This window comes from Anabrus simplex, chromosome 3, assembly GCF_040414725.1.
Source record: "Anabrus simplex isolate iqAnaSimp1 chromosome 3, ASM4041472v1, whole genome shotgun sequence".
In the NCBI taxonomy this organism is placed as follows: domain Eukaryota; kingdom Metazoa; phylum Arthropoda; class Insecta; order Orthoptera; family Tettigoniidae; genus Anabrus; species Anabrus simplex.
In genome coordinates this window covers 412840890-412860109 of record NC_090267.1, presented here as the reverse complement: position 1 = coordinate 412860109, position 19220 = coordinate 412840890, and the positions used below count along the sequence as shown (strand labels likewise).

At 39.2% G+C, this 19220-nt stretch overlaps 1 protein-coding gene across 1 annotated transcript in view; it reads right to left on the bottom strand.

The window, feature by feature from the left end:
* The window catches only part of LOC136866830 (ATP-binding cassette sub-family C member 4-like), a 291743-nt gene that overhangs the window by 18079 nt on the left and 254444 nt on the right, over nt 1-19220 (bottom strand). The window contains exon 23 of the mRNA XM_068226857.1: nt 8592-8719. Coding sequence (XP_068082958.1) covers nt 8592-8719 — 128 coding nt within the window. The remainder of the gene's footprint in view (nt 1-8591; nt 8720-19220) is intronic.

The following is a 19220-nucleotide window of genomic DNA, read 5'->3' as shown; positions in this document are numbered from 1 at the left end:
ACTCACCCCTCCACTCTCCACAAGCAGAACACGACCTTGTGACAACTGTCCACTGACCCCTCCTGGAATTACCCCCCCTTCCTTCTCACTCAACTAGAGACCTGCTCCTAGCTAAAGTTTCCTCTTTCCCGAAAGGTCTCCATATAGCCCATCTAAATGTACATTCATTGTCTGCCCATTTCCACGAATTTAAAGAACTTGTTCCGGACGTATTTGATGTTTGCCCTCTCACTGAAACCTGGCTTCATGATCTGATCCCTTCGAAGACTTTTAACATACCTGGCTACTGTTTACTTCGGAACGACAGAGCTGGAAAGAGGGGAGGAGGTGTAGCAGCGATAGTCAAAACCAGTTTAAAGCCTAGGATAATTGCATGTTCAGATAGCGAATACAATAGAAGACCGGAGTTCCTGCTCTTGGAAATAATCGTAGCACATCAGAAATGTGCTGTCTGTGTGGTGTACAAGCCACCTGCGATTGGACATTTGGAAGACGTAGAAAATGCTTTGTTACGCGTACTCCCGCAATATGAACATGTAATTGTCATGGGCGACTTTAACACAGACACCGGAAACAACAATGCCGAATGTCGGCAGCTTTTAAACGTGACTACATCTTGCGATATGAGCATTTTGGAAACACTCCCTACTCACCACACCGCCACGTCACACACGACAATCGACTTAATGATTGTCAAGAATACAGACAAAGTACTACAACACGGACAGACATCTGTACCAGGAATTTCAGCTCATGACCTAATATACATATCCTACTCCTTAAAGACCCGAAAGACAAAACCAAGGACTATTACATTCAGAGATCTCTCTAAAATTGACTACAGTATGTTCACTGAAGACGCACTAGATGTTCCATGGCACCATATACTAACAGTTGACGACATTGACATTAAAGTAAACATATTTAACGAATATCTGACAGCGCTCTATGATCGACACGCCCCGCCGAAAACAGTACGGGTAACGCGAGCCTCAACACTGTGGCTAAACTTAGAGCTAAATGAATTAATGGCAAGACGAGATGCCGCACATAGAAAGTTTAAGCGACAACCGACACAAGACAATTTTGACGCATTTAAACGGCTACGAAATAAAACATCGCAGTCAGTACGCAACGCTAGAATTAGACATGCACATACCCTGCTAAATCAAAATACTAGACCTGCTATGGCTTGGAAAGAACTAAGACACATGGGAATAGGTAAACAAAGAGACGACCATCCTATTGACGTATCCCTGGACTCCCTCAATACATATTTTACCACTCCTGGACATACCATTGACAGAGAAAGGAAACATAGAACACTATACAGCAATTACAACTCCCCTGCACCTGACAGAGAAAAATTCTACTTTTCACATGTGACACCCTCGCAAGTTAAACAAGCCATATTTAGAATAAAATCGAAGTCCAAAGGGATAGACAACATAGAAATAGAACTTATTAAAACAATAATTGACATAATTTTACCTACTATAACTCACACATTTAACCACTCACTAATGACTGGCACGTATCCCTCCTTATGGAAAGCTGCCGTTGTCGTCCCGCTCGCTAAAAAATCACCGCCTGAAGACGTAACTGACTATAGACCTGTGAGCATATTATCGGTCCTTTCAAAAGCCCTAGAATTCATTGTACACAAACAAGTCTCCAACTACTTGCAAATACACGATATTCTTGACGAACACCAGTCTGGTTTTCAACGTAACCACAGCACTAGTACTGCACTACTTAAGGTTACAGATGACATTCGCAATGCGATGGACAAAAGACAAGTTACCATACTAGCTCTTCTTGATTTCTCTAAAGCTTTCGACTCTGTTGACATAGACATACTACTTTCCAAACTATTTAAACTCCAGTTCTCGACAAACAGTATTCATTGGATGAATTCATACCTCCGCGGTCGTCTGCAGTGTGTAAGAAACAACAACAATGAATATTCATACTGGCGAACCGTAGAGGTTGGTGTTCCACAGGGGTCTGTCCTAGGACCGCTTCTATTTTCTATCTATATAAATGATATTACGTTGTCGGTAAACAGCTGCAGACACCACATGTACGCTGACGATATACAGTTATACTTGCACTGTGAACTGGAAAGACTAACCGACGAAATTAAAAATTTCAATAGAGACTTACAAGAAATCTGTAACTGGACTGACATGCATGGACTTAGATTAAATAACGTAAAATCTCAAGCTATAATAATTTCACATCCTCGGCTTTGTTCAAAAACTATAAGCAAATTCACTTTACCAAAACTCTACCTAAAAAATTCACCCATTGATTTCAGTGAATCTGTCAAAGATCTCGGCGTTATGATAGACGAACATCTTTGTTGGAAGCAGCAGGTTACCAGCATCTCCAGGAAAGTATTTGCGACACTTAACTCACTTAGAAGATTCCGCAACATATTTTCTCGAATATTAAAAGAACGCCTTATTTGCACTCTGGTATTGCCTCACTTCGACTACTGTGACGCCGTGTACAACGACCTGACTACTACTCTTAACGACAAACTACAACGTGCGCAAAACGCCTGTGTTCGCTATATATGTGACCAATATAAATGGTCCGTTATTGGACATTATAAATTTTCCAGCTAACTCATTCTTGGTTGCCAGCGTTTCGCCCTCGTGTGCTAGGGTGGGCTCATCAGTTGGTACCTAGCACACCTACCAATACGCTGGCCAGTGCATACCGTGGAGGCCACTGCGTAGGCTAACTGGAGCCACCGGCAGTGCCAATGCACTAAGAGACTTTGTCTCATCACTAAAAACTGATGCCTGCTTGGCCATCAGATGATATAGATGTTGATTCCCATAGGGAATCTGAAATATTTGTCCTGAATGAGTAAATTTATAATACCAATATAAATGGTCCGTTATTGGACATTATAAATTTTCCAGCTAACTCATTCTTGGTTGCCAGCGTTTCGCCCTCGTGTGCTAGGGTGGGCTCATCAGTTGGTACCTAGCACACCTACCAATACGCTGGCCAGTGCATACCGTGGAGGCCACTGCGTAGGCTAACTGGAGCCACCGGCAGTGCCAATGCACTAAGAGACTTTGTCTCATCACTAAAAACTGATGCCTGCTTGGCCATCAGATGATATAGATGTTGATTCCCATAGGGAATCTGAAATATTTGTCCTGAATGAGTAAATTTATAATACCAATATAAATGGTCCGTTATTGGACATTATAAATTTTCCAGCTAACTCATTCTTGGTTGCCAGCGTTTCGCCCTCGTGTGCTAGGGTGGGCTCATCAGTTGGTACCTAGCACACCTACCAATACGCTGGCCAGTGCATACCGTGGAGGCCACTGCGTAGGCTAACTGGAGCCACCGGCAGTGCCAATGCACTAAGAGACTTTGTCTCATCACTAAAAACTGATGCCTGCTTGGCCATCAGATGATATAGATGTTGATTCCCATAGGGAATCTGAAATATTTGTCCTGAATGAGTAAATTTATAATACCAATATAAATGGTCCGTTATTGGACATTATAAATTTTCCAGCTAACTCATTCTTGGTTGCCAGCGTTTCGCCCTCGTGTGCTAGGGTGGGCTCATCAGTTGGTACCTAGCACACCTACCAATACGCTGGCCAGTGCATACCGTGGAGGCCACTGCGTAGGCTAACTGGAGCCACCGGCAGTGCCAATGCACTAAGAGACTTTGTCTCATCACTAAAAACTGATGCCTGCTTGGCCATCAGATGATATAGATGTTGATTCCCATAGGGAATCTGAAATATTTGTCCTGAAAGAGTAAATTTATAATACCAATATAAATGGTCCGTTATTGGACATTATAAATTTTCCAGCTAACTCATTCTTGGTTGCCAGCGTTTCGCCCTCGTGTGCTAGGGTGGGCTGCCGGTGGCTCCAGTTAGCCTACGCAGTGGCCTCCACGGTATGCACTGGCCAGCGTATTGGTAGGTGTGCTAGGTACCAACTGATGAGCCCACCCTAGCACACGAGGGCGAAACGCTGGCAACCAAGAATGAGTTAGCTGGAAAATTTATAATGTCCAATAACGGACCATTTATATTGGTATTATAAATTTACTCATTCAGGACAAATATTTCAGATTCCCTATGGGAATCAACATCTATATCATCTGATGGCCAAGCAGGCATCAGTTTTTAGTGATGAGACAAAGTCTCTTAGTGCATTGGCACTGCCGGTGGCTCCAGGTAGCCTACGCAGTGGCCTCCACGGTATGCACTGGCCAGCGTATTGGTAGGTGTGCTAGGTACCAACTGATGAGCCCACCCTAGCACACGAGGGCGAAACGCTGGCAACCAAGAATGAGTTAGCTGGAAAATTTATAATGTCCAATAACGGACCATTTATATTGGTATTATAAATTTACTCATTCAGGACAAATATTTCAGATTCCCTATGGGAATCAACATCTATATCATCTGATGGCCAAGCAGGCATCAGTTTTTAGTGATGAGACAAAGTCTCTTAGTGCATTGGCACTGCCGGTGGCTCCAGTTAGCCTACGCAGTGGCCTCCACGGTATGCACTGGCCAGCGTATTGGTAGGTGTGCTAGGTACCAACTGATGAGCCCACCCTAGCACACGAGGGCGAAACGCTGGCAACCAAGAATGAGTTAGCTGGAAAATTTATAATGTCCAATAACGGACCATTTATATTGGTATTATAAATTTACTCATTCAGGACAAATATTTCAGATTCCCTATGGGAATCAACATCTATATCATATATGTGACCTACGTTACTTTGACCATGTTACACCTGCCTACGATGAACTCGGTTGGCTAAAACTCAAACAGCGCCGTAATCTTCATGCTTTATGCCTCCTTCGTCGAATACTCTCCTCATGCTCACCTCCCTACTTGTACAGTCAATTTCACCACCTTTCATCCAATCACAGTTTTGGAACACGGTCAAAATCTGATACACTCTTATCTATTCCACCTCACCGCACCACACGATACACAAACACATTTGTTATTTCTTCGGCACGACAATGGAATGCACTACCCGTCTCTGTCAGAGGAGCCTCACCTGCTAGTTTTAGGCAACTTTGTCACCGCTACCTGCTAAGTAATGCTATGGAGATATTGTAGATTTAGCCTTCCTCAAACTGTAGACTTTACATAATCCCACTGTTATTACCAAGGATAATAGAAATTAGCTAATCATGTCATAATTGTGTAAATAATCACCTTCATCATCATCATCATCATCATTCTCCTATTTTTTCCTTTTTTTATCATAATATTGTATTGTTTAGTAGTTGCAAGATGTTTCAATTGTAAGTGTACTTATTTCAGTTTTGCACATGTAAAAACTGTCTTTTCTGGTTAGATGGAAGAGAGGGCCTAATGGCCTTAATCTTGCCAGACAAAATAAATCTATTGTATTGTATTGTATATCCTGCCCCCTGCTTTTAAAGCTAGGAGTGTTTGAGGACATGTTCAGCTTGCCAGTTGTATAGCTGCTTTTTCTAGTGTACCCTTCCAGGCTGAGTAGCTCAGGCGGTTAAGGTGCTGGCTTTCAGAGCCCAAGTTGGCAGCTTCGATCCTGGCTCGGTCCTATGGTATTTAAAGGTGCTCAAATACGTCAGCCCCGTGTCGGTAGATTTACCGTCATGTAAAAGTACTCGAGCGGGATGAAATTCTGGCACTTGAGCATTTCTAAAAACCGTAAAAGCAAATAACATCATTATTTATTCTAGGATACCCCATGGGGGTAAGCTAATTGTACTGCTGCACAAGAGCGTTGTTTATGGATGTAGGTGTAATTGCACAGGAAGCAGCCGTGGCCTCGAGAGAAGTACCATCACGGCATTTGCCTGGAGTTGGCATGGGAAACCAAGAAAACCATTTCAAGGGTAGCGGACAGGGGATTCCAACCCACTTGTCTCTCCTCTCGAGTACAGAGTTAGCAGCGAGAACAGGCCATGCCACAATGCACTGAGTTAACTTGTTTGGTAATAATTCAAATGATGGGCTATGACTCACTGACGAGTATGATTGTCTTCTTCAAAACTCTGTTTTTGTTGGTTCTTCAATAGCTGTAGAGGCCAATCTTGGAGCCACTGATGATGTATATTTGGTCTGGTGGGGGCTGGCTGTGTAGTGTTGTTCTTCTGAAGTTCCTATTGTTTCCTAACATTGCGCTTGTCAGTTTCTATTTTCCAACATTTTTGGTCAAAGCACAGAGTTCCTTCCAAGACATTACTGCGCCATACTGGACAATCCAGTACAGTAGCTACCCAGTTGTCAGTTTCAGTGTGACATTTCTACATGTACAGTAGGTCTTTAGTGTATCTTTGTACCACTTCTCTGGTCTTCCGTGTTGTCTTTGGCCTGTCCAACGGAGATGGTGCTTGATGATTATGGCTTCAATACTAGTGGAGTTTGCTTCTTCTAGAACACTAATGTTAGTGCACCAATCTTGCCATTTCACTCTCAAGATCCTTCTCAGGCAGCACTGGTGATATTTTTCCAGGCATCGTATGTGCCTTCTGCAGGTAGTCCATGTTTCACACCCACATGTACGAGATGATATAATGATAGCTTGGTACATGTAAAGCTTGGGCTGAGCACTAATATTATGATTATCAAAGACTCTCACCTGAAGGCACCCAAAAGCCATACTAGCACATTTGAGGTGGTGTTGGATTTCAGTAACAATATTTGCATTTGCTAAGAGATGGCTATCAAGGTACGGGAATTGTTCAACGTTCCACAGAACTTCCCCTTGGACTGTGATATTTGTTCACAATGGCAAACCAACTCCACGAATGCAGGGCTCATGATTATCCTTTCCTTTCAAAACATAAGTATAAATGCCTCGTTGTTCTTTAATTTGTCCTTCGCCTGGTCTTCTAGTTTCACTCAGTGCTTATATATATATTGATCCTCAATCTTTTTAATTCTGGTCAAAAATTTATATCATTGTCTCAAAAATTAAGTTTCCAGAAGGAAACTATGATTTAATGTTATCGATAGCAAATGTTAAAAACATTTAAGCTCATTAGGCCTTCTCAATTGTAAAATTACCAAAGTTTTGCCCCAATGTATCTGTGGGCTCATCAGTTGAATGCTACACTTTTCCAAGATGCTGGTGGCTAGTGTGCTATTGAGATACCACTGCAAGCATTTTATGTAGGAGCCATGAAAGAGCTAATGTTTTTGACATTTGCAATCGATGAAATTAAATTATGGTTTCCTTCTGGAAACTTAATTTTTGCTATAAAGGCCAAAGGCAGGCACATTTATACAAGGGGAGGCACATGCTTCCCCTACTGTACTATCACTGTATCGTCTTACAAAGGAGACTTGCAGTGGTGTCTCAACAGTGCAATAGCCACCAGCATCTTGGAAAAGTGTAGCATCCAACAGATGAGGCCACTGAAACACTTGGACAAAACGCTGGTGAGGCCTGCTCAGTCACAAACACAGCACATGAATTGCTTTACAGCTTCTCCTCAAGCAAAATGGTGAGCATTCATTCTTTATTTCTTTTTAGGAAAGGATTTTATTTTCCACCTAATCAATAAATCGATATGATATGATTGTCATGAATTCATAGTTTTGATCAATTATATGATCATCTTCAGCAGTTTAATGAAGTTTATTGCTGATTACACATTCATAGCCTACATGCTGGGTTGTCACTAGGAGCACCCAGACTGCACAAACCTGCTCCCGTCTCAACTCCCCATTTGCCACAGGACTTGTAGTGGTTTGTTAAACTAACTTCTGAAGAAGATGCCTGTGCATGATATCTTTTAGCATGGGAGTGCTACTGCACATCAACAATCACACGTTCATTGACAGACTCTGAACCTATCCCCCTATCCCCAGTGGCATAATAGTTATGATGACTGGAGGTTCTGAAACTGCTGCAGACTTCATCCACCTTCCCTACCACCAGAGAAGCTTCAGTTATCCCTGCGTCTAGTCCACTGATGAGGACTTTCTATGGTATATGATCACCACATACCTTTTACTCTTAGAACCCAAGCACTATACTGTACCGAGGTCTATCTTCTCCACTGCAGATGCCATTGAAGACTTCACATATCAACCTGAGTTAGGGCCCTCCATATTTATGATCCCTGGAGAGAGGGTCTCCCAGCATGTTAAAGCCCCCAGGAATTGAACTACCTGTTGGTCCACGGATCCGAAGATCATCCCTATAGGAAACCCCCTATCTGCCACCTGGAGATGCGCTCTTAAAGGGATAGGTTCCCCTGGGTAAAGTTAACCCCACCCACAACAATAAAGGAAGAAATTATACAAATTAAGACTAAAGAAATAATGCACAGGGTATATTACATACTTATTATGAAACAGGCAACTGAGATCTGGTCACTGGCAAAGGACAAAAACTGAATGCAGGCAGCAAGAATGAAGTAGTATATTACTGAAGCCAAAGAGATAGAGAGTGAGAAATGAAGTCTTGCAAAGACAAATAAATGGGTTTTTTTAATTTTTTTTTTAATGAGTGATACAGTTTTGACATAATAAAGCAGGAGAATTCATATTACAGCAGCAATACTTGCACTTACCTTATGATTTTCTTGAACAGTGAAGCTCACATCCTTCAGAACTGGTGTACCTTTTCTCCCATACTGCAAGAATACATGACTGAATACTATTACTCCTCTTTCAGGCCATACATCAGTGGGTTTCTTATCTGCACAAAAAAAAATATACATAAAATTATTGTATGTGAAGGGATATTCTATAACAATTTGTATGTTGACTAATGCTGTAACAGTTTCTAATCATAATAATTACCAGATAAATGCAGTAAATAATAATGTTTAATAATGCAGGGTGAGTCAGGACTTACGTGACATATTCAGAGGGGAGATGTGATCACACAGTAAGTAACATTTTTGTTAAATAATGTATGTTCTCTAATGCTCACCTAGAAATTGTGCAGCCTTGTTTGTTTATGATATGTCATTTAGAGGTTATGCACCCCTATTTGCATATGATGTGTTGATGATGAACAGAATCTACACAAGTGGCCAAAAATTGAGAATATAAGTATAACAAAATCCTGTGAGACATAATAATAATTATAATTGATGTACCCACAAAGATGCACACAAAATTCTATCAACTTGCATACACATATTTTTATTTACAATAAATTATTTACAAGTTACATGTTAAACACGCACATAACCTAATCAACTGCCATCATAAACAAAACACACACATCAACAAACCACCATTTTTAACAACTGCCTATCACTAAGCACATGGAGACTGCAGCCTTGAAACAGTTGACTGCTGACTGTTTACATTAGCATGTCAACCTAAACTCAACATATGCTCACAAAAACAACTCCAGCTAAACAATAACTCCACTCCACCATCATGACCACTTCCTTATGTGTGTTGCCTGGCCAGGCTTCTAGAAGGATATGTCACGGCATATCTTCTAGTAAATTCTAGAGTGCTTAATACAGAGTTACAACTGGAAAGAAGGTTCTCCATAGTTCCCGTCTTACCTAGTGTTATTCTGGATATTACAATGTGCTGCACAATACTGTAGTGTGGATTATACATCATATATACAGGTAATAATAAATTATATATTATTAATTACAGGTTCTTACATTAATTAAACTCTTTTATAAATATATATATATATATATATATACAGCATATGTTTCATGACATAACCTCACAAAAAATGCGATTGTAAATAATAATGATACTAATACTAATAAGTGGACGTAAACACTTAAATGCGTCCCAGGTGGTGGATCGGGGGACTTGCCGGACTTGTCCGGAGGGCTTGAGGAAAATAAAATACCTCTCGCGGACCAAAAACAGGCACAGCCAGAAAACATCTTGAGGCAACCTTTGAGGCTCAATACCTTAGTTGTAACTATGGGGTTGACAAAGATCAATCTCCCCATTATCTTCAACTTACTAGCATGATGGCAACGTCAGTTAATGATACTACTACCCCAGGCCCTAGTATTCATACTAGGTTTTCTCGGTCATCGGATTCTGGGAGACCGAGAACATCATGCGGGAATGTATCGGAGCTTCCCAAATCTCTTCGCCCGAAGGAAAAACATTTTATTGGCACCAGCACACTTCGCAAAATTGAAAAGTTGAAGCACTTAACAGACACATTAGACTAACTCAACATCCAAATTCTGGCACTCCAAGAAATTAGGTACAGTGATGAAAATAATTTTGAATCAGGAAACTATAGAATTTATAAAGGTAAACCAGCTACCCTCCTCCCTAACAAAATATTACAATTTGGCACTGGTTTTGCAGTAAGAAACAAATATCACAAATTCGGTATTATACTTTACATCCCCTTATGAAAGAATTTCGCTAAAGACAATCAAATCAGGAAACAAAGCTTATACACTAATCAATGCACATGTACCTACAAACAATTACAATCAAAAAGACCCACAGAAGAAACTACAGCCAAAATTCCAAAACATCATGTCAAAATTCTGCTGGGAGACTTCAATGCACAAATTGGCAAAGAGAAGAAATTTAGGACCACTGTAGGACTTTACCCTGCTCACAAAAGAGCCAGGTAAGCTGACTCACACTAACATATTTGTAGTGAATGTGCCCCACAGGCATGATTTGATTAGAGACTCGTGTGTGAACATTGAAGTGGACAAAGTTAATACAGCTATGGTTAAAATTTGTAAACATTTTTGTAATACACAGGTAACTGATAGCAGCAGTTTCGAGAGACACTGTTACACAAAGCATGGCCTTCATCTAAACAATTCAGGTAAACGAAAGATAGCAAATATTGTTATAGATTTTATAAATCTTAAGATATGTACTGTAAAAAAGGCAACTCCCTTGAGTTATAATACTGACCAGGAAAACTAGTAGAAAGAGCCAGCGGTACTTCAAGCTGGCTCAGTCAACTAGAAAATGAAACTCAGAAAAGTAAGGAATTTCAAGTTACCCAATTGCAATAGTCAAGTTTTAGGGAGAAAGGGGGTCTGAGATTGCTCTTGGTAAACTGTCAGAGTGTAGTAAATAAACAAATAAAATTTGGTACATTGATGGAATCTTATGAGACTGATGTGGTGATAGGAGTGGAATCTTGGTTGAGAGAAGGGGTGGGTAATAGAGAAGTATTTCCAGAAGGGTACACAGTCTATCGTAGAGACCGAGGAGATAAAATGGGAGGGGGGGGGTGTTTATTCTGGTGAAGGAAACTTATTGTTCACATGAATGGTTTACCGATGAAAGGGATGAACTGTAAAAAACCAGAGGAAACTCTAATGTTTGAGAAACCCAAGAACCAGACACCGGACTCAGAACCACCTAATAAAGAAGAAATCAGGGGAATAATAACAGGACTGAAGAACAATAAGACGTCAGGTGAAGATTCAATAGTTGCAGAGTTATTGAAATATGCCGGAGAACACTTAGTGACTCAGCTAGAAGCACTGTTTGAGGAGATTTGGCAGACGGAGAGCATCCCAAAGGAATGGAAGACATCATTAATACACCCGCTGCACAAAAAAGGAGACAGAACAAACGTTAACAATTACAGAGGAATATCATTGCCACCAGTTGCCTCTAAAATTCTATCCAAGGCACTACAAAACAGGACTGAAGGGATAATAGAAAAAGAACTTGGTGAATACCAGGCAGGATTCCGGAAAGGGAGATCATGCAGCGAGCAAATTTTCAACCTAATCTCCATAATACAACTACGTGCACTCACAGCCAAAAATCTAGTGATTGTATTTGTGGATTTTAAGAAAGCCTATGATTCAGTCGACAGAGCAACCTTGATAAGCACGTTAGAAGAGTTTGGGATAGATAAAAAAACTAGAAATTTAATCAAAGAAACCATCACTGACACTACATCACAGGTTAAGTTTATGGGTATGTTGTCAAAACCATTCAAGATCGAAACAGGTGTCCGACAAGGGGACGGGATGTCACCACTTCTGTTTAATGTTATACTTGAAAAAGTGGTCAGAGAGTGGAGGAAGAGACTGATGGAATTAGGGGTGAAAAATGGAATATCACTGGGAAGATCTGGAATCAAAATTGACTGTCTAGCATTCGCAGATGATATGGCAATACTGGCAGAAGACACTGAAACAGCCAAGGTACAAATTGAAACACTTCAAGAGACTGCTGTAAAGACGGGACTTCAGATATCCTTCGAAAAGACGGAACTAATGATTCAGGACAAAAAGGATCCGACACAAAATATTGTCACCAAATATGGAACAATTAAAAGAGTACAGAAGTTTAAATATCTAGGGGAATGGATAACCCCAACAGGACTACCAGGAATAGCATTACAGGAAAGGGCAAGAAAGATGGAAGCAGCATACCAGTTATGTCGAAATGTCTACAATAAAAAATCAGTTTCATTCACTGCAAAAATCAGACATTACAACACTGTCATCAAACCAGAAAGTCTATATGCGATCGAATGTATTCCACTGAACAGGAAGGGCTTACTAGAAAACATTGAAAAGACAGAAAGGAAGATCTTGAGGAAGATACTAGGGCCCAGGAAAGTGGGTCAAGAATTTAGACTGCGACCAAATGAGGAACTATACAAAAGGACCGAAAAAATCACAACATCCTTCAAGAAGAGAAGACTCTGCTTCTACGGACACATTAAAAGAATGCCACCAGAGAGAACAGCCAAGCGAATTCTGGAATACATGGAGAACAGGAAGACACAAACTAGCTGGCTTAAAGGGGTCAAGGAGGATATGGAGGAAAATAATATATCACAGCAGGCAGTATACAACAGACAGGAATACAGAAAAATCATCAACAAAATTAAGGGATTCCAAGATCAAAGTAGCAAAAAACGGACCGGCAACAACTGGTCACGAGAACGTAAAGAAGCCCACTCCGAAAGGATGAAGAAGTACTGGGCCGATCGAAAGAGGAAGAACCGTAAATGAATGATGCTTAACGTGGTCCATAGTAGACCTATTCGAAAACAAGAAGAAGAAGAAGAAGGAGGTGGGAATTATAGAAACATACAGGCCTGGAAGAGAGAAAAGAGACATGGAAATATTTGAGAAAATAATAAATTATACTCATAAAAACAATAATAATGATATGGTAATAATTGGGGGAGATCTAAACTTGCCTGAAGTTGAATGGAATGGAGCTGCAAGTGAAGCCCATGAACAGAAACTGGCAAAAAGTTAATTTGGGAGGGAGGATTTACACAGGTAGTACAAGAACTGACTCATCTCAATAACTTACTAGATGTATTCTTGGTTAAACCATGGGAAATTGTTGATAAAACTGAGGTAATTGAGGGAATAGGTGACCATAAGGCTGTAATAATGGATGAAGGACTGGTACCAAAAAGGCTTAATAAGAGGGTCACACAAGACAAAGAAATTGTACAGAAAAACTAAAGTTGATGAATTTGGGACTTACCTTAAATCACAATTCAGTTGTTGGATAAGTGAAGGGAGTAATGTAGATACACTTTGGGCTAAATTTAAAGGAATCATTTGGGAAGGAGAGAAGAGATTTGTACCTGTTAAGAAGGGTAAAATGACCTCAGACCCTGTTTATTATACAAGGGAAATAAGAAAAATAAAAATAAAAAGTAGAATAGTAAACAGGAAAATCAAAGAGGGTAGGGAGAGTAGTGAAACTAGAAAACAGCTAATGAGGGAACAGAATAGAGTGAAAAGGGAAGCAAAAGAGAATTATATGAATGGCATACTTCAAGAGGGTAATGACCACAAAGAGAAATGGAAAAAGCTGTATTCATAAATCAGGAATTAAAAAGGTAAAGGAATCCAAATTCCTACAATGGTGGGAGAAGGGGGTGAACACTATTTAACAGATACTGAGAAAGCAAACCTATTTAGTAGGGAATTCAGAGATTCAGTAGATGATTGTCAGGAGTTGGAAACTGAAACAGAAGATAGAGAGGGAGAGACACAGAGGGAAACAAGAAGCTTCTCATTCACAAATGAAGATATTTTCAGAGAAATCCAACTGCTTCAGCAAGGAAAAGTAGCAGGAAGTGATCAAATTACTGGGGAGGTGTTAAAGACAATGGGGTGGTACATAGTGCCTTATTTAAAATTTATCTTTGACTATGTCATAAATGATAGTGTAATACCAAAGGAATGGAAGGAATCTATAATATTACCAATTTATAAAGGAAAGGGTGATAAAAGGAAACCAGAGAACTACAGACCAATCAGCCTGACCAGTATAGTTTGTAAAATACTGGAGAGTTTAATATCAAAGTACATCAGAGGAATATGTGATGATAAAAATTGATTCATGAGGAGCCAGTATGGATTTAGAAAGAAATTTTCTTGTGAGGCACAACTGGCGGGATTTCAGCAGGACATATCAGATCAAATGGATTCAGGAGGCCAGTTAGATTGCATAGTCATAGACCTTTCCAAAGCCTTTGATAGAATGAAACATGGAATATTATTAAAGAAATTGGAGGGAATAGGATTGGACGAAAGGGTTACACGTTGGATAAAAACATTTCTAAATTCAAGGGTTCAGAAAGTCAAAGTAGGAAATAATGTATCGCAGGAAGAGACAGTTTGTAAGGGAATTGCACAGGGTAGTATAATCGGTCCCCTTACTTTTCTTAATATACGTAAATTATTTAGGGAATAATATAACATCAAAAATAAGATTGTATGCAGATGACATAATTGTTTATAGAGAAATAAATAACATTGAGGATTGTTCAGAATTACAAAGGGACCTTGAGAGTATCCAACAATGTGTTGAAGAGAATAATATGAAGGTTAATGGAGGCAAATCAACTGTTACAACATTTTCAAACAGGAGTTTTAAAACTGAATTTGAATAAACTTTGGATGAGGTAATTATCCCAAAAGATGGCAAGTGCAAATACTTAGGTGTGAGATTTGAAAGTAATTTGCACTGGAAGGGTCATGTGGATGACATTATTGGGAAAGCATACAGATTGTTACATGTCATAATGAAGCTACTTAAAGGATGCAACAAAGAATTAAAAGAGAAAAGTTACTTAAGCATGGTTCGTCCATTATTGGAATATGCAAACAGTGTTTCGGATCCTCACCAAGAATACCTAATAAAAGAAATAGATAATGTGCAGAGGAAAGCAGCAAGATTTGTAACAGGGGATTTCAGGAGAAAGAGTAGTGTATCAGAAATGTTAAAGGAACTTGGGTGGGAAACTTGAAGTAAGAGAAGGGAGAAAACTAGACTTATAGGATTATATAGAGCCTATACAGGAGAAGAAGCATGGGGAGATATCCGTGAGAGGCTTCAGTTGGAAAATAATTATATCGGCAGGACTGACCACAAGTATAAAATTAGAAGGAATTTTAGCAGAAGTGATTGGTGTAAATTTTCATTCATTGGGAAGGGTGTGAAGGAGTGGAACAGTTTACCAGGGGTATTGTTTGATCCTTTTCCAAAATCTGTACAGATATTCAAGAAGAGAATAAACAGGAACATAGAAAATAAATGAAATGTTAGAGGGCATTTGACCAGTGCAGGTTAATGTAAATAAAAAATGTGTGTGAATAAATTAATTCCATCCCCTGGTCTAAGGAGTTTGGACAGCAAAAGTAGGGACTGCCTGTAGGAGTGGAGTACAGTGGGGACTTTGAGGGCCCTGGGACCGCTACGGTAGCTGTGAAGGCCCTTCAGGAACTCTGAAAAGTGGTAGCAAAAGGGGTTCTGGTTAAGACGCAGCAGGTCGTTATGCTACTTAGGTTCCAGAATGGGTAAAAAAAAAAGTAAATCAATACAATGTAAATTTTAATCTTATACCAGTTGTATAGTATCATTTGAAGTAATTCCACATACTGTATATCAGTTGACTATATTTGTAAGTAGTACAAGAGATATTATAAGTAGTATTTTGTAAATAATATAAATTTATTAAGGATGAGCTGTGTGTTTAATAGAAAAAATTGTTAGCGTAAATTGTATAATATTGTATTATAGGAAAACTTTATTCTCTTGTTAATTTAATATTTAATGCTTGACAATAATGTATTTTCGTGTACCATTTGCCACCAAGGTAGACACCTCATTTGCAAATGAAGAGATTTTGATTTGATTTGAATAAAAATGGAGAACGTCTAATTGGCTTCTGTGAGAAATTCGATCTAAAATTGATGTCAACCCATTTCCTGGCACTTCCACAAAAGAAAATGACATGGAGATCCCTGAACATGCATTTAGGAGAATTTCAACTGGACCATGTGGCTATTTCCAAGAAAAACCAAAAAGAAATTATGAACGTTAAAGTCAAAAAGGGAATTATTGACTCCGACCACCACCTATCTCTTGTTAAAGTAAAGTTTCAACCCAACAGGAAGTAAACCAAAACAATCAGAAACCCAAGAATCGACCCTGAATTTCTGAGACAGAACTCAGACAATTTCCTTGCGAATATCTCCAACGATGCTCCTTCAAGCTGGCTAGAATTCAAGGACACACTCTTGAAAGCTTCACAAAACATCAGCAACCCCCCAAGGAAACGCAAACACAGGTGGTGGAGTGACATACGTGACAAGGCCATAGAAGACAGAATTAGGTCCTGACTAAACTGGAGTTCCTATAAAACTGATCAAAATCGTGATGAATTCTTCAAAACACAGAAACAAACCTCAAAAATCATTAGATCTAAAAACCAAAATATTATCAAAACAGACTGTCAGAAATCGAAGAAAATTTCAAGAAAAACAATACACGGAACTTCTACAGAACATTCAGAGAAGAATTATCCGAATTACCAGGCACCTAGTCTCTGTTTCAAATGTACAGATGGAACTTTGGAAACAAGTACAAAGGGAAATTGTGAACTCCTAGCAAACCATTTCATGGACCTTTTAAACTGTGAATCTCCGAAAGAACAATTCACCTACGAAAAACCAACACCTAATCCAGATTCAGAAACCCCCACATTACAAGAAGTCAAACAAATAATCAGAGATTTAAAAGACAACAAAGCACCAGGAGAAGATGGAATATTCGCTGAAATGTTGAAAATTGGTGGTGACAAACTGGTCCATAGTATTCAAAAAATCTTACAGGACATCTGGTTTTCTGAAGAAATTCTGGAGGATTGGAAATGTGCATTGATTCACCCACTTCACAAGAAAGGAGACAAATCAGATATTAATAACTACAGAGGAATTTATCTCCTCTCACTCGTATATAAAATCTTCTCTAAAGCTCTACGTAATAGATTAGAGAAACAAACAGGCCACCTGATCGGAGATTATCAGGCTGAATTCCGAAAAGGGAGATCCTGCGTAGAACAAATCCTAAACCTAAAAACCATACTACAGATTCGCAAAACCAAACAAACAGTGATCACCTTTGTTGAGTTCAAAAAGGCATATGATTCCATAGATCGGCAGACCCTGTTCAACATACTAGAGGAATTTCAAGTCGACAGGAAAATGAGGGAATTGATTAAACAAACTCTGATCAACACAACATCAAAAGTTAAGTTCTTGGGAGAAATTTCTGAACCGTTCGAAATCAGAACTGGTGTCCAACAGGGAGATGGACTATCCCCACTACTATTCAATTTATTTTTGGAAAAAGTGATTCGTGAATGGAGAAAAGAAACTAAAGGTATAAACATTGGCAGACTTCTTAAAGACAAAATTCACCTTGATTGCTTAGCTTTCGCAGATGATCTTGCGATCCTTTCGAACAACAGACAAGAAGCAATCCACTCCATAGAAAAATTGCATGAAATAGCCGCAAAAACCGGACTTCAAATTTCATTTGAAAATACGCAGTTTATGGAAGGAACTAAATCAAGATTCAACAATCAACTATTAATCACCAAATGTGGAATAATTTCCCAAGTAGACAAATTCAAGTATCTAGGTGAAATTATTCAGCCAGCAGGGTTAAATCAGGAATCTAATAAAGAAATAACTGCTAAACTGCAAAGGGCTTACAAAATCACATGGAACAGATACAACAAAAGATGTATATCAAAAAATGCAAAATTATGACACTACAATACAGTCATCAAACCAGAGGCACTTTATGCATATGAAATACTGATCATTGGGGGCAGGTCACAAATGAAAAGCATTGATAAACAAGAGAGGAAAATTCTCAGAAAAATCCTAGGACCAAAGTTTGAAAATGGAATTTGGATGAAAAAGAAACCACACGAAATTTTTCAATTCACAGAAAAAATCACGGATACCATCAGAAAGAGACAACTAAAATTCTACGGACACCTACACAGAATGGATAACAACAGACTGACAAAGAAAATTCTAAATCTAGCTCTAACCCTGAAAATCCGCAACAATTGGTTAGTAGAAATTCATGAAGATCTACAAGAAATGGGTATTGAGGACAAAACCATTCAAGATAGAATGAAAGTTAGAAGCTTAGTAAACAAACATAAATTTGCAGAGAAACCAACAAGAAAAAGTACAGGCTGGACAGAAACACGGAGAAAGGAACACAGTGAAAAAATGAAGAGTTATTGGGAAGAAAAGAAGAAGAAACATTGTGCAAAATAAGTTCAAACGCGCTCCACAGTTGGGCACAACGAATCAAAAAAAAAATTGTAATAATAATAATAATAATGAAAATCCACAGCCTGTTTCCAGTCATTTGAATGGGTCAGGAATGGAATGAATGAAGCCCCCATCTAGCAGCGAGGATAGGAATTGTGCCAGCTGCTGAAGCCTGTCGCACTCCTCTGGGGCAATGATTAATGAATGACAGATGAAATGAAATGATATTGGAGAGTGTTGATGGAATGAAATAAGACAGGGGAAAACAGGAGTACCCGGAGAAAAACCTGTCCTGCCTCTGCTTTGTCCAGCACAAATCTCACATGGAGAGATAGGGATTTGAACCATGGAACCCAGCGGTGAGAGGCCAGTGTGCTTCTGCCTGAGCCACAGAGGCTCAATAATAATAATAATAATAATAATAATAATAATAATAATAATAATAATAATAATAATAATAATAATAATAATAATAATTTTGGTCACGGGAGAGGAGGAAGAAAGATGAGCTGGCATTTTCCCCTGCACAAACTGTGATATTGTTTGTAAGATAATGTTGGTCTGTTACAATTTGTTTTCTTGTGTTTTATTTTGTGTCAGGTCATTTGACTGGCAACTACTCCAAATTGTTTTATCCAG